The 15017-nt window shown below is 43.7% G+C and overlaps 1 protein-coding gene across 1 annotated transcript in view; it reads left to right on the forward strand.

Moving 5' to 3' along the window:
* LOC147015852 (uncharacterized) overlaps positions 1 to 1909 on the forward strand; it is a 4002-nt gene extending 2093 nt beyond the window's left edge. The window contains exons 2-3 of the mRNA XM_085849126.1: positions 6 to 1483; positions 1781 to 1909. Coding sequence (XP_085705252.1) covers positions 6 to 1483; positions 1781 to 1909 — 1607 coding nt within the window. The remainder of the gene's footprint in view (positions 1 to 5; positions 1484 to 1780) is intronic.
* The last annotated feature ends 13108 nt before the right edge of the window (positions 1910 to 15017 follow it).

Genomic DNA, 15017 nt, shown 5'->3' on the forward strand with positions numbered 1-15017 from the left:
AAAAGTTGCACCAAAAGAGGAAGAACTGAAAGAAAGAGAACTGTTAGTTCAGCTTGGAGAGCAAACACTTCAGGAAAAAGTTGTGGAACAAAAATATGAGGAAGAAGAATGGACGAAAGAGAAAGAAAAGCAGAAGGAAATCGAGGAAGAACAGCAGAGGAAAAGCAAGGAAGAGGAAATGAGGAAAAAAGATGAAGAGGAGAAGATAAAAAAACATAATGAAGAGCTAAAGAAAAGAAAGACGGCAGAGTGGAAGCAAATAGAGGAGGAAGATCGGAGAGAATTCACAAAATTTGTGCAATGGAGGGAATCAGTGTATCAGGAGCATACACGTGCATGGCTTGAGATCGAACGAAAAGAGAAGGAGGTTCTCAAGAGTGAGTACATGGTGGAGAAATTACAGAAAGGGATTTCTGAACTCGAGGGAATGGAGCAGGAAAAACGGGCTCAATTCGAAAAAAGGAAGATGTTAAAAGAAGGGGAAATAAAACATAGAGAGATTGAGATATGCCGACAAGAGGAAGAGATTAGAGAACGAGAAAAGGATGTTGAGAAAATGGAGAGAATGTTGAACCAACGAGAAGAGGAGGAGCGTGGTCGGCAAGAGCGATTTTTAGAGACCAAAAAAAGAAAAGAGGAAGAGTTGTTCAGGAGAGAGAAAGAGGTACATCAGCTGGAGCAGGAGATTTATAAGAGGGAAAAAGATGTGCACTCTCGGGAACAAGAGGTTTGGCGAAGTGAGGGGAAGGAGGAAAAACGACGAGAGGAGGAAGAACAGAGACGAGTAGAACAGGAAAAGCAGACACGACGAGAACAGGAAGAACAGGAACAACGAGAACAGGAAAACCAGAAACTACCAGAAGAGGAAGAACAGAAACGAGTGGAACAGAAAAAAGAGACAGTAACTGATCAAGAACTCAAAAAACCTTGTCAAAAATCTGACGAGACCAACGAGGAGGCAGAAGCAAATGTTGATGCAGAGGAGGCAGAACATGTGCAAAAGATTGCTGACTGGAAACTGCATCGACAGCAAAAACGGAATGAGAATGTCATTGAGTGGTCTCAAAATTGGAATGAGAAACAACGGGTGAAGCAGCAAGAGAAACAGCTGCTCAAAGAAAAGGAAAAAAAATTCAACAAACAAATGAAGAAGCAAAGACGGGCAGAAAAGAAAAGTACAGAAATTGAACTGAAACCCCATGGTGTTGGTGTGATACAGCAACAACAGAAGCATCGCCATGATAGCGAGCTACAACAACAGAAGCCTCGCCATGATAGCGAGCCACAACAACAGAAGCCTCGCCATGATAGCAAGCCACAACAACAGAAGCCTCGCCATGATAGCAAGCCACAACAGCAGCAACAGCAAACACAAGATGTTGTTCAAGGGTTCCAGCAGGAACAGAAGCCTCATTCTCATCAAGTGCTGCAACAGAAGCAGCATGGTGTTGAGGGGCCCGGCCACATTCAGGACCTTCAACAGGTAAGCATTCTTACAGGTAAACACTTGATTTGATGAAGAATAATATCCTCAATTGTAGAGATAATTGTGATTATAATTTTGGTGGGAAAGGTAACTTATTGGCACGGTCATCTCCACGCAGGATAAATCACAAGTATTTTAACTCCCCTTGATTGGATTAGATCAACGAATTCACCTTTTCACTGATTACCTGTTTTATCAGTGATTTTCATTCTGTGCCACATCCTGAACAAGTTATCAAACTGATGAACATATCAATGTATTTAATCTTTCTTATTTTTTATTGTTTTTCCAAAGACCCCTCAGAAGAGACGCCCGTTCCCTCCTCCACCACCATCATATGTCAAACCATCCTACCGGAAGGAACGTAAGTTACCAAGAATCTTACCTTACAATACAAGTTATCTGAAACTTTGTCTAAATTAGATGTTCTTCACCTCCATCATGCCCCATTTTGTCTGTGCTTCAGAAGTGTTGAAAATAAATTTATATTTTGCTTCACTTGAAGCCAGACAAGCACCAAACAAACATTTCAATTGGTGGAAGTCTGGGATGAGTGTCAGTGTTTCCACACAGTAGTCATTGTGAACACCTGGATGTTCATTAAAATTAATTGTTTGAAAAATCGAAATTTTTTTAAAACCCACTTTCAATCAGCGATGGAAGATTTGAGCTCTCTTCCATGAAGCACTCCATCATGGTTCACTTCTACGTCATCAGATGAGGTTTCGTTATTTTAAGTCGGACAGTAAGTGGGGATTTGTGGGCTCTGTCTGAAGCACAGGAATGATGGAACAAATTGCAGAAATTCCCTTGTAAGGTGACAGAAACTAAACGTTCATGCAAGTCCAGTGGGAGTTGGTGATGGAGAAAATCAAGAAGTGAAGGTGGAGGGAAAAGTGAAATAAAACATGAACTGAAATGTAAAAAATGAGGGAAAGGGAGAAACACAGAGTTGGAGAGAGATAGATATTCATTCCAGGGTTGTGTTGGAAGACAGGACAATGATGGAGATTATAATGACAATGCTGTTGAGTGGTTTTGACTTCCTTTTGTTGATGTGTGTGCAGAGGAAGAAGTCATATTTATGGCCGCTGGAGAGGAAGATGCCATGTTTGGCTGTGATTCCCTCATCACTCCTTCATGCAAGCTCTCCAGGAATGCAAAGCGATTCACCAGGCTCATGCAGATGGCTGATTCAAGATTTTTCAAATGAACAATCTCCAGAACTAAGGTACGGTAAACACTCGATGGACTGATTTCATCACCTGGATCCTTTTTGTGTCCATGTTTGTCAATCTGTCACTTCCTTGTTTAAAATATCATGATGAGAACTCAATAATTCCAAGTGTAGAGAATTTAATAAGTTGAGTGAATCCCTCAAGCAGGTGAATTCTCTCCCTGGTTCATAAAATCAATGCCAATCATGAAGGGAACTGCAGATATTAACCCTTGGTGTTCGCTGCTTGACTTCATCACTGAATATCATGCGCGACTTCATTAATGTACATCATGTGTGACTTCATTACTGTACATCATGTGTGACGTCATCACTGAATATCATGCACAACTTCATTACTGTACATCATGTGTGACTTCATTACTGTACATCATGTGTGACTTCATCACTGAATATCATGTACGACTTCATTAATGTACATCATGTGTGACTTCATTACTGTACATCATGTGTGACGTCATCACTGAATATCATGCACGACTTAATCACTGAATATCATGCGTGACGTCATTTCTGTACATCATGTGTGACTTCATTACTGGACGTCAAGTGTGACGTCATCACTGAATATCATGCACGACTTCATCACTGTGCACCATGCGTGACATCATTTCTGTACATAATGTGTGAGTTCATTACTGGATGTCATGTGTGACGTCATCACTGAATATCATGCACGACTTCATCACTGTACATCATGTGTGACGTCATTTCTGTACGTCATGGATGACTTCATTACTTTACATCATGTGTGACATCATCACTCTACTTCATGCGTGACGTCATTTCTGTACATCGTGTGTGACTTCATTACTGGACGTCATGCGTGACTTCATCACTGTACATCATGGATGACTTCATTACAGTACATCATGTGTGACTTCATCACTGTACATCATGCGTGACGACATTTCTGTACATCGTGTGTGACTTCATTACTGGACGACATGCGTGACTTCATCACTGTACATCATTGATGACTTCATTACTGTACATCGTGTGTGACTTCATTACTATAATAACAAACACATTTAAACTCGAACGTTGTATTTACATTTCTTCCCTCCATTTAGCTGCTGCCATCATCTGGATTGACTTCAAATATTCTGCTGAATCATCTCCAGTCTGAACTGTGACCAGTCTCCTCCACGTCATCGACTCAAGGACTTGGTCAATCAGAAATCCAATTCGTTTTTTCCCAACATCCTTCACCCCAACCAGATTACCAAACCCACCTGCAGATTCAATGTAAACAACTTCAACCAAGATCTCATTCAAATCCTGTCCTCAAAACATTCATTGTGTAATTATTGAAAAATTCTCTTCTCATAACTTTTCCTGAATAAAGGTTCCTTTCCATGAGCATCTTTCCATGTTTCTTTAACCTTGGTTTCTCATTTCACTCTCACATCCAAACCTCCACCCTTCAGTTATTCCAGTTCAACGACGGGTGTTCAGTTTCGAGTCTGACCAAAAATAACATTATTTATTTTCAACATTGTCTCCCTTGAGATAATTGCAGTTCGTCCATCTCTGTTGCATCTTGATCAAGGAGATTTGTAAACAGCCTGACCTTGCTTTTTCAGAATGTTCTCAACCTCTGAAATTATTTCCTCATTATTTGTTGCATCTTACAACTGTGGCAGTTCATCAGCACAGTAATCCTCAATATCATGTCTCTCACCTGATGAAATGGAGAGTCATGAGAGCCTTGACACTGCAATCCCACAAAAAGTAGCCACAACCTTTCCAGATGACACTTCAATGTTGTTGTGCTTCCAGGGAGTTAAGACGAGCACCAAGGGTTCATCGCACAATCGGGGCTGGATTAAGGCACATGCCAGACAGGCCATGGCCTCGGGCACCATCTGAAGGGGCCCCGCAGCTATGGCTTTTGGATGAAGCCTTCACCAATCTCTACAAAACTGAATGTGAATAGACAAATAGAGCATTGGATATGGCCTTCAACATTTAAAATGGCCGAGGGCCCCACAACGTCTTAATCCGGCCGTAGGCACAATGTGTGCTTACACGGCATGCTCTGCTATTTGGTCTCAAGATCAAAGCAGTGAACCCGTAACTCTTTCTGAATCACAATCGTGTTCATGACGCCCTCGACGTTTGTTTTAAACTGCTTAAAATATTCCCTGCAGGTCAAATCAATCTCTCTTCAAATCAGCAGTCAATATCCTGGGAACCCATCTCACTGAGAACTTTCATATGATGGATAAAATTCCAGTATCCAGATCTGATTCTCGGTGAGCATGGACTGACCTGACCCAGTGATTGGACTCGGTCTCACCAACGTTCCTGTTCATCTTCCATTGTTGGTCAAAAGCTGTGGAATGTATCAACCTCTTCGAGTGTGGTTGCCTCTTTGGGACATCATTATCTTGGCTCAGACTCAGTCCTGTTTCTTTCTCAAAGAAATTTAGTTGCCCAGTTGTTATTTTTCAGTGGCGCATGAAGGGGCATCATCTCCCAGTGTGAACGTCACGTCCTCATGAATTCCATTTGGACCTTTCTTCTGGAGTTATTTGACTTATTGCTCTGATTTCAGTCCTTTTATTTGACAAACTCATAGTTAGACTTCTGTTCAGATGTCTTGCGAAAATAAACAAAAGGTTGTTTATAAATAAATAAAAACAAGAGTGCATCGATCGACGATCGATATTTATTGGGTCTGAACAAATCATGAAATGAGTCAAGCTGGAGACTTTCTGAATGGCCGTCAACATGCTTCTCATTGGCTCCCTCTATCATTTCATTTTCATTGTTCCTTCCACTCCTCTCTTTCGTTATCCTTCCTATCTCATCATATGTCCAGTCCATGCTCGGTGTTATCTTAATGGCCTTCAACAGTGTTATCTTCATCCAACACCTCCATCTTTTCATCTCAACCTCCCTTTCATGATATCAACCATCCTTTCCAACCTTTCTCCCAAAATGTTCAGCAAATCTTTATGAATATTTTATTATTATTGAACTGAAAAAATGTTCTATTGCTTTTATTACAAATAAATCACATTATTGAATTGCAATGTTGAATTGGACGTAAAAGGGTACACGCATCGGGATGTAAGGGTACTGGTGCTTCGTGATTTATGCGCAGATGTAATTCTGGGTCATAATGTCCTCAAGCAGCACACGAGCGTCGAAATACCCTTTGGAGGAAGCAAACCTCGTCTAATTCTAAATGCTCTGACCACCGCAGAGGTATCGTCCCAATAGCTGTTTGCTAACTTGTCGCCAGACTGTAAACCGATAGCGAACAAATCGCGACGATATACCACTGCCGATATGAACTTCATCACTTCTGAGACCAAGCGATTACTGGAAGAAGGTATTATAGAACCAAGCGATTCGCCATGGTGCGCGCAGGTGTTGGTAACCACCAGCCAGAACCATAAGAAACGAATGGTTGTCGATTACTCTCAAACGGTCAATCGCTTCACCCAACTCTATGCCCACCCTTTGCCGCGCATAGATGAGATGGTCGAACGCGTGGCCAATTTTAAAATATTCAGCACCATCGATTTGCGAAGCGCCTATCATCAAATTCCCATTCGAGAAGAAGACAAACCTTACACCGCGTTCCAGGCAGGTCGACGCCTCTACCAATTCAGGAGGATTCCGTTCGGTGTCACCAATGGAGTAGCTTGCTTCCAACGAGTTATGGACGACATCATCTCGGATGAAAACCTCAAAGACACTTTTGTTTACGTGGACAATGTCATGGTGTGCGGTAAAGATCGGGGGGAACATGATATGAATCTGGACAGTTTCTTGAGCATTGCTAGAAAATATAATCTGACCCTCAACTCCGAGAAATGCATATTCTTGGCAAGGTCAATTAATCTTCTCGGCTGCACAATAGCAGACAGCACGATTAAGCCCGATCCTGAACGATTGCGCGCACTCCGTGAGCTACCCCCACCTCAGGACCTGCAGACAATGCTCCGGGTGATCGGAATATTCGCTTACTACGTGAGATGGATCCCCCAATACTCTGAAAAAATACATCCCCGAGTGCATTGCAAAAACTTCCCACCAGATGCCGCTGTTGTAAAAGCTTTCCACAGCCTCAAAGATGATATCAGTAATTCCGTGGTATTATCGATCGACAGCTCAGTGCCCTTCATGGTGGAAACGGATGCTTCCGATCACGCGATCGCTGCGATGCTCAATCAGTCCGGCCGACCCGTCGCGTTCTTCTCGAGAACTTTCTCTGGAAGCGAGCAGAGACACTCAGCAATAGAGAAGGAAGCGTACGCTATTGTCGAAGCCCTGCGTAAATGGAGACATTATTTACTGGGAAACCACTTCACACTCATCACGGACCAGCGATCCGTTGCATTCATGTATGATGGGAAAAATAACGGGAAAATTAAGAATGAGAAAATAATGAGATGGCGGATAGATCTAGCTTGTTATAGTTACGACATTGTTTACCGGCCCGGGAGGGAAAACCCTGCTGCAGACACCTTCTCTCGGGTCTACTGTTCGGCGACAATCAGTCGGGCTTTGCAAGACCTCCATGAGTCTCTGTGCCACCCAGGAGTAACCAGAATGGCACATTTCATGCGCAGACAAAACCTTCCCTATTCTATCGAAGATATTAAACAAATGAATGCTTCATGCCCTGTTTGTGCTGAAATAAAACCCAGATTCTATGGCGCGGCATCTGGCAGGTTAATCAAGGCCACTTCACCCTTCGAGAGACTAAATATCGACTTCAAAGGGCCCTGCCGACCGAGACAGACAACAGATACATATTCACTGTTGTTGATGAATACTCAAGGTTCCCATTCGCATTTCCGTGCTCGGATATGACCTTGGGCACTGTCGTGAAATGTCTGTCTGACCTCTTCGCTATGTTTGGGAAACCTTCCTACATACATTCAGACAGAGGGCCGTGTTTCATGTCGGCCGGGCTAAAACAGTTCCTATTTGAGCATGGCATAGCAACTAGTCGAACGACGGGTTACAACCCACAGGGTAATGGGCAGGTGGAACGATGTAATGGAATAATTTGGAAAGCCATAACTCTGGCACTGAAATCGAGAGGGCTGGGGCCCGAGCGGTGGGAGGTTACCCTTCCCGACGCTCTGAATTCCATACGCTCTTTGCTCTGTACGTCCACCAATGCTACTCCTCACAAACGAATGTTTACTCACCAACGACGTTATGTTGACGGCCAAACGGTGCACAACTGGCGAATCTATCCCGGAACAGTGTTCATGAAACGCCCGGTACGACAAAGCAAGTATGAACCCATGGTGGAGGAGGTCGAACTCATCGATGCTAATCCAGAGTATGCTCATGTCAGACTTCCTGATGGCAGGGAGACCACTGTGTCGGTTCGCCATTTGGCTCCCTCAAGTACTCCTCCTGCAGGTACACCACCATCTGGCACTCCTCCCTCTGACATTCCCTCCCCAGGTGTTTCCCCCAGAAACTCCACCCGGGAATGGTGGTGACGGAGCTGCCGCGTTCCACCCGAGAGCGATCGAGGAGTCATCCCCGGCACGAGTCGAGGCTCCCCAAGAGGATCGGAAGCCTCCCTCAAGTGAAACCGCCATTTACTCCCGGAGAGGTCGACGGATAAAACCCCCTCGCCGACTCGATCTGTAAAGGGGATTATCGGCATCCTTTAGACCCTGAAGAACCCGATGATCGTTTCTACCTTTTGTAACTCCAAGACACTTTATGGAATGCAGCCTGACTCTGACTGTTCCACTTCAAACTATTCATTCGTCCATCCCCTGCGTAGGGGCAAAAGATGGGGTTCTGGTGTGTGTGTGTGTGTGTGTGTGTGTGTGTGTGTGTGTGTGTGTGTGTGTGTGTGTGTGTGTGTGTGTGTGTTTGTGTGTGTGTGTGTGTGTGCCGTAACTTTTTCTTTCTATTTGAGCTTTTGTCATAACATTTTCAAGAAAATATTGTTGTGAGAAGGTCAAAGGTCAGCATCAGTTAAAATCGTCAGTTTTTATCCAATTGACCTGAAATTTGAAGAATTTGTATGCTGGGTCACTGAATTGGTTCACCAATGAAAAGCTACTGTCATGGCCAAAAATATTGGCACCCTTGCACGTTTTTTCAAATCACTCAATTTTCTTGAAAAATAAGTTGAAATTGACAAAAGTATTTCATGTTCACAATTCTTTAATTCATTGTTAATATTATAGAACCTTGATTTTTGATTCAGACCTTAATATATATCCTTTTAAATCAGAAAATAAAAAGAAATGGCATTGACAAAATTACTGACACCCTCGACTTAAAATTTGTATCACGGCCTTTGGACAAAACAACTGCAGTCAAGCACTTCCTATAGCCAAGTATGAGCTTTCTACACCTCTCTACTGGCAGTTTGGTCCACTCTTCTTGTGCAAACTGCATTGTGAGGCCGTTAGTCCTCATCTACTCTCTTTCTTTCTAACTATCTAATGTTGTGTGTGTGTGTGTGTGTGTGTGTGTGTGTGTGTGTGTGTGTGTGTGTGTGTGTGTGTGTGTGTGTGTGTGTGTGTATGTGATAGTGACTGTCGTAGCATAAGTTAAGATTGTCGAAGTTCTAATGGGATAAATCTGCTCTGTGTCTGCTTTTATAAATTTCTTGCCTTTTGCCACACCCCACAAATTCCTTGCTATCCCTGCTGTACATACGAATAAACCCATTCACTGTGCCATATACCTTTCCTCGCTTGATTACAAATAAATGCTTGCATGGAAATGTTACCCCAAATGTTACCACATAGCCCAATGATCTGTTTTCCTAGCTGGTACGTCCTTGGGCGCTCGGTTGCATCTGATCCGGGAAGGTGATCCGGTTTGAACAAGGCGTACCGAGGGTGTGTTCTCCGTTAGTTGGATCATGTCACCATAAGGTCACCGGTATTCATTAGATGGAGGACCCAAAGTCACGTGGTTGGGTTATTGGCGTTCTGCTCAATTTGCGACTTGCCACGTCTCGAAGTTATCCGTGTGCAATGACCTGTAATGCAGGAGAGTCTGGTGGGAACCCAAGGTAACCCCCGCCCCCACCCCCTCTTGGTCTTCTCACTCCCGATCCTGCGTCCACAACAATATATACAGCACGAGCAAATCTAAATTTTAATGCAAGACCTTGTATTCTCGGAGATAACCATCAAATTTTATTGATCTACAGGTGAAGCTGAAAGGGCATTACTTCGCATGAGCTTCCCTGAACTTTCAACCTCATGGTGCAGTGATGTCAGGTTAGAGTTCAATGTTTTACAGTTCATTGCAGACGCTTCACAATGAGTCTTCAAAGATGTTCAATAACTGCTTTTTAGAGCTTAGCTTCAACTTTTAACAATCTTTCATGACGTCACATGACTTTTATTACTCTTGGTTGCATTTCATCCAAATTTGTCTTCAGTCTGTTTTTTTTAACAAATGTCTGAAGTTGTTTTTATTTGTAGAAGTGGAGCACTGTTTACTATTCCAAAAGGTAGATTCCTTAGTACTCTGTGCTCTGCCACCTTTGGTGGACAGAGGTTATGTTTTCATCCGTGTCTGTCTGTTTGTTTGTCTTTGAGCAATATATCTCAGAGTTATGGATGGATTCGGACGAAACTTGGTGAACAGGTTCGGTGTGTGACAAGTACGAATTGATTGCATCTTAGTGAAGATGCGGTTCTGGATCCGGATACGAGAATTATTTTTAATTTCTCTCGTGATTCTTCACCACTGAGAGATGTGGCCAAAAAAGATACACAGTACAGCACAATATTTCAAAAAATTATAGAAGAGTTATTGGTGTATTGATGTATGAATTGAGGTAACCAGAACAAGCTGATGAGATTTTGTTTCTTGATGAGAGGAATTTCCTCCTCTCCAAGGATGCCAAAAATAAGGGACTGTCCTTGCTCTATCCTTTCAAAAGCTGAACCTCAAGCAAGGAAGCAGCACACACAATTTTAAAATTTTTGGTATGACTCAGCTGGAGTTTGAACCACTGACCGATCAGACTCAGAGCAGATGGTCTCAACATTACACCAGACCACCAAGTCTGGGTATCGAGTAAAGAATTGAGGAAAGGTGTCTTTACACCATGAATTTGCCACCTTAATTTTGGGGAACCTGCATTGTTCGTTCCATGGAACTGTTCCTGTAGTTGCAGGATTTAATTTTCAAGCAAGGTTACGTTTGTTTGTTCGTTTTAAACACCATCTGCACAATATTGATGATGGAAGAGTCTAATGTGCATTTCAGCTTTATCCCACCATTGTTGGTGGAAATTGTCACAACTGTTGTATTTTGGTCTGAAAACCCAGGTGGGCAGATCATCGATGACAGAGTGAAACGTGAAAGTCAAGGATCACCATGAAAGTTGTCCAAGTGAGCAAGTGCTATATTACTTTCAATGTAACGACACCATGAGTATTGTATCGTTGAAGGGTGTTGTAACCACCACATGTGTTTGTAATTCAGTTGTTTTTTAAAACCTTACGAGGGGTGTTGTGGAGGCAACAAGGGATTCAGTGCTGTTCCTGCCTCATCGGGCTTCGAGAGTGGAGTTGAAACCTCCGCTGATGCAGATATGGTCGTTTTGGTTATTTAGGGTATTCTGGTTATCAAAGGAAGTTAAGTGTGTTCAGAGGTGATTTAAAAAGTTTTGCTGAACTAAAGATGTACTTGAACCATCTATACTGAATATGAATACTGAAGGACCAATTTTGTGCTCCTCCTCGCGGTCGCGTCACGTTTTTCTCGGTCCTGTGACCTGGACTGAAAGAAACTTCATACCAGTAAGAGTGCATCGCACATCGTGCCAACAGTCAAACTTCAACTCTGAAGCAGAATAAACACTTTTCATTTTTCATTCGTTTACATGGCGACGTGTGACGTCACCGCTGAGAGGCGTCAGGACATCATCACATCATCGGTCATTCGCTGACGTCATTACGTCTGTCGTCGACAGACCGTCACTGCTGAGAGGTGTAATTCCACTCCTCGAAAATTGCGTCTGCAATGCAAAACCCTCTTCTGCACAAGCTGACTTCCTCAGAATGTGAATTTGACACAAAAAAATGTAACAAGAAACATTGTATCTTCTATATATTAATACAGAAGGACCAATTTTGTGCTCCTCCTCGCGGTCGCGTCACGTTTTTCTCAGTATTGTGACCTGGACTGAAAGAAACGTCGTACCAGGAAGAGTGCATCGCACATCGTGGCAAAAGTCAACTTTTAACTCTGAAGAGGAATAAACACTTTTCGTTGAGATGGGGGCGAGGAGTGAAGAGGCGGGGGGGCAAGGTAAGCAAATGTTTTGGCGGGGGTAAGCAAAATTAAAGCGGGAAATGGGCGGGGATGAGTGGGCGGGGACTGGGGTGAATTAAGCAGGGTTGAATGTGAGGGGGTGGACAAGGGGGCGGGGTCCCGGGGGCAAGTGGGGCGGGGAATCAAGAGACCAGTGTGTGTGTGTGCGGGGAGTGAAGAGGCGGAGGCGGGGCCGGGGTAATTAAATTTTTGGGCGGGGGTAAGCAAATTGAAGGCGGGGGGATTGGGCAGGGGCGGGGGATGAGTCGGCGGGGGCAAGCACGCCCTGTCCAGTCAATGTCCCTCGAGTATGGGTGAGCTGGTGAGGGTGGTTGAATGAACGGAATCCATCTGTGACGGGGTTTCGGCTAGTTATTATATTAATACGCTAAGCCATATTTTGTGGACGTATCTCCTCCGAAACTGCCGGACGGATTGTTGCCACTTTCGGCATGCGGGTGCTCTGTGGTCTAATGTGCAGCATAGGTGATGTGAGATCGCGCCAGATGGACAGGTCTGGGAATTTTGGCGATTTTCTCATGTTCACATTTGTTTGCTTGGCGACGTGTGATGACACCACTGAGAGGCGTAATAACGTCATGACATCATCGGTCATTCGTTGACGTCAATACGTCTGTCGTCGACAGAACGTCACCTCTGAGAGGCGGAATACCACTCCTAGAAAACAGCGTCTGCAATGTAAAACCCCCTTCTGTATATGCTGACTACCTCAGAAGGTGCATTTGACACAAAAATTGGAAGAAGAAACATTGTATATCAAGAAATTCTATAAATCACATTGTGAACACTGGATATATTGACGTCCCAAAGATCCCTCACTGAAGAAACTTTGCGCGGAGCATGGTTTTGGTGAGTAAATATTGAAAATAGTGTGAAACTTTCACATTGGAGAGATGTTATGGCCGCCTCCACATGCTATGGCCGCCTCCACATGCTATGGCCGCCTCCCAACACCACTCACACAGCCGCCTACGCACACTCCACACACACAGACAGGATTGGTTCGAGAGACACACATGCTCTCTCAGCTGCCTCGCCTGGGTTCGAACCCTGACCAAGATATAAACTGTCATCCCGGTGTTTGACAGGCACAGTGATTCATCAATGTGTGTACCCACCCTTGGTTGGACAGTAAGCTGAGCATCCCACCTGCCAGCATTAGTTGGTGGACGTTGAAGATCCCAAAGTGTCCTTTGTGAAGACGAGGTGAGCCATCATCAGCACCATGAACAAATTCCAAATCCTGCCCGAACCAGCATAGGGCATTGCATCACTGACATAATTATGCCGTCAGCCAATGATGCTACCCCACAACTTTGTGCTGCATATGAATGAAGAAGGACTGAACGAGTGGACGATTCCCCCAGTACATTTTGTGTTGTGTCCATTTGATGAGATTTCATTTTCTTCACAAGGAGATTTTTACCACAGATGGTTTTTATTGATTAATTTGTATAAACAGAAATAGAACATTTATTCAATTCAATCATAATAAAATATTCATAAAGATTTGCTGAACATTTTGGGAGAAAGGTTATGAAGGATGGTTGATATCATAAAAGGGAGTTGGAGATGAAAAGATGGAGGTGTTGGATGAAGATAACACTGTTGAAGGCCATAAAGATAACACCGAGCATGGACTGGACATATGATGAGATAGGAAGGATTCCGAAAGAGAGGTTGTGGAAGGAACAATGAAAATGAAATGATAGAGGGAGCCAATGAGAAGCATGTTGACGGCCATTCAGAAAGTCTCCAGCTTGACTCATTTTATGATTTGTTCAGACCCAATAAATATCGATCGTCGATCGATGCACTCTTGTTTTTATTTATTTATAAACAACCTTTTGTTTATTTTCGCAAGACCTCTGAACAGAAGTCTAACTATGAGTTGGTCAAATGAAAGGACTGAAATCAGAGCAATAAGTCAAATAACTCCATAAGAAAGGTCCAAAGGGAATTCATGAGGACGTGGCATTCACACTGGGAGATGATGTCCCTTCATGCGCCACTGAAACATAACAACTGGGCAACTAAATTTCTTTGAGAAAGAAACAGCACTGAGTCTGAGCCAAGATAATGATGTCCCAAAGAGGCAACCACACTCGAAGAAGTTGATACATTCCACAGCTTTTGACCAACAACGCAAGATGAACAGGAACGTTGGTGAGACCGAGTCCAATCACTGGGTCAGGGCAGTCCATCCTCACCGAGAATCAGATCTGGATACTAGAATTTTATCCATCATGTGAAAGTTCTCAGTGAGATGGGTTCCCAGGATATTGACTGCTGATTTGAAGAGAGAGTGATTTGACCTCCAGGGAAAATTTTAAACAGTTTAAAACAAACGTCGAGGGCGTCATGAACACGATTGTGATTCAGGAAGAGTTATGGGTTCACTGCTTTGATCTTGAGACCAAATAGCAGAGCATGCCGTGTAAGCACACATTGTGCCTACGGCCGGATTAAGACGTTGTGGGGCCCTCGGCCATTTTAAATGTTGAAGGCCATATCCAATGCCCTATTTGTCTATTCACATTCAGTTTTGCAGAGATTGGTGAAGGCTTCATCAAAAAGCCCGAGGTGTGGGGCCCTTCAGATGGTGCCCGAGGCCATGGCCTGTCTGGCATGTGACTGAATCCGGCCCCGATTGTGCGATGAACCCTTGTTGCTCGTCTTACCTCCCTGGAAGCACAACAACATTGAAGTGTCATCTGGAAAGGTTGTGGCTACTTTTTGTGGGATTGCAGCGTCAAGGCTCTCATGACTCTCCATTTCATCAGGTGAGAGACATTATATTGAGGATTCCTGTGCTGATGAACTGCCACAGTTGTAAGATGCTACAAATAATGAGGAAATAATTTCAGAGGTTGAGAACATTCTGAAAAAGCAAGGTCAGGCTTGTAATGTACTGAAATGGGAGATGCTTAGCAGGCAGACACGATGCGGAGGAACAGTCGAGCCGGGCTGTGTTGCACATGTGCGAGC

This window comes from Eptatretus burgeri, chromosome 12, assembly GCF_056783735.1.
Source record: "Eptatretus burgeri isolate ZD-2024b chromosome 12, Ebu_testis_v1, whole genome shotgun sequence".
NCBI classification, from domain to species: Eukaryota; Metazoa; Chordata; class Myxini; order Myxiniformes; family Myxinidae; genus Eptatretus; species Eptatretus burgeri.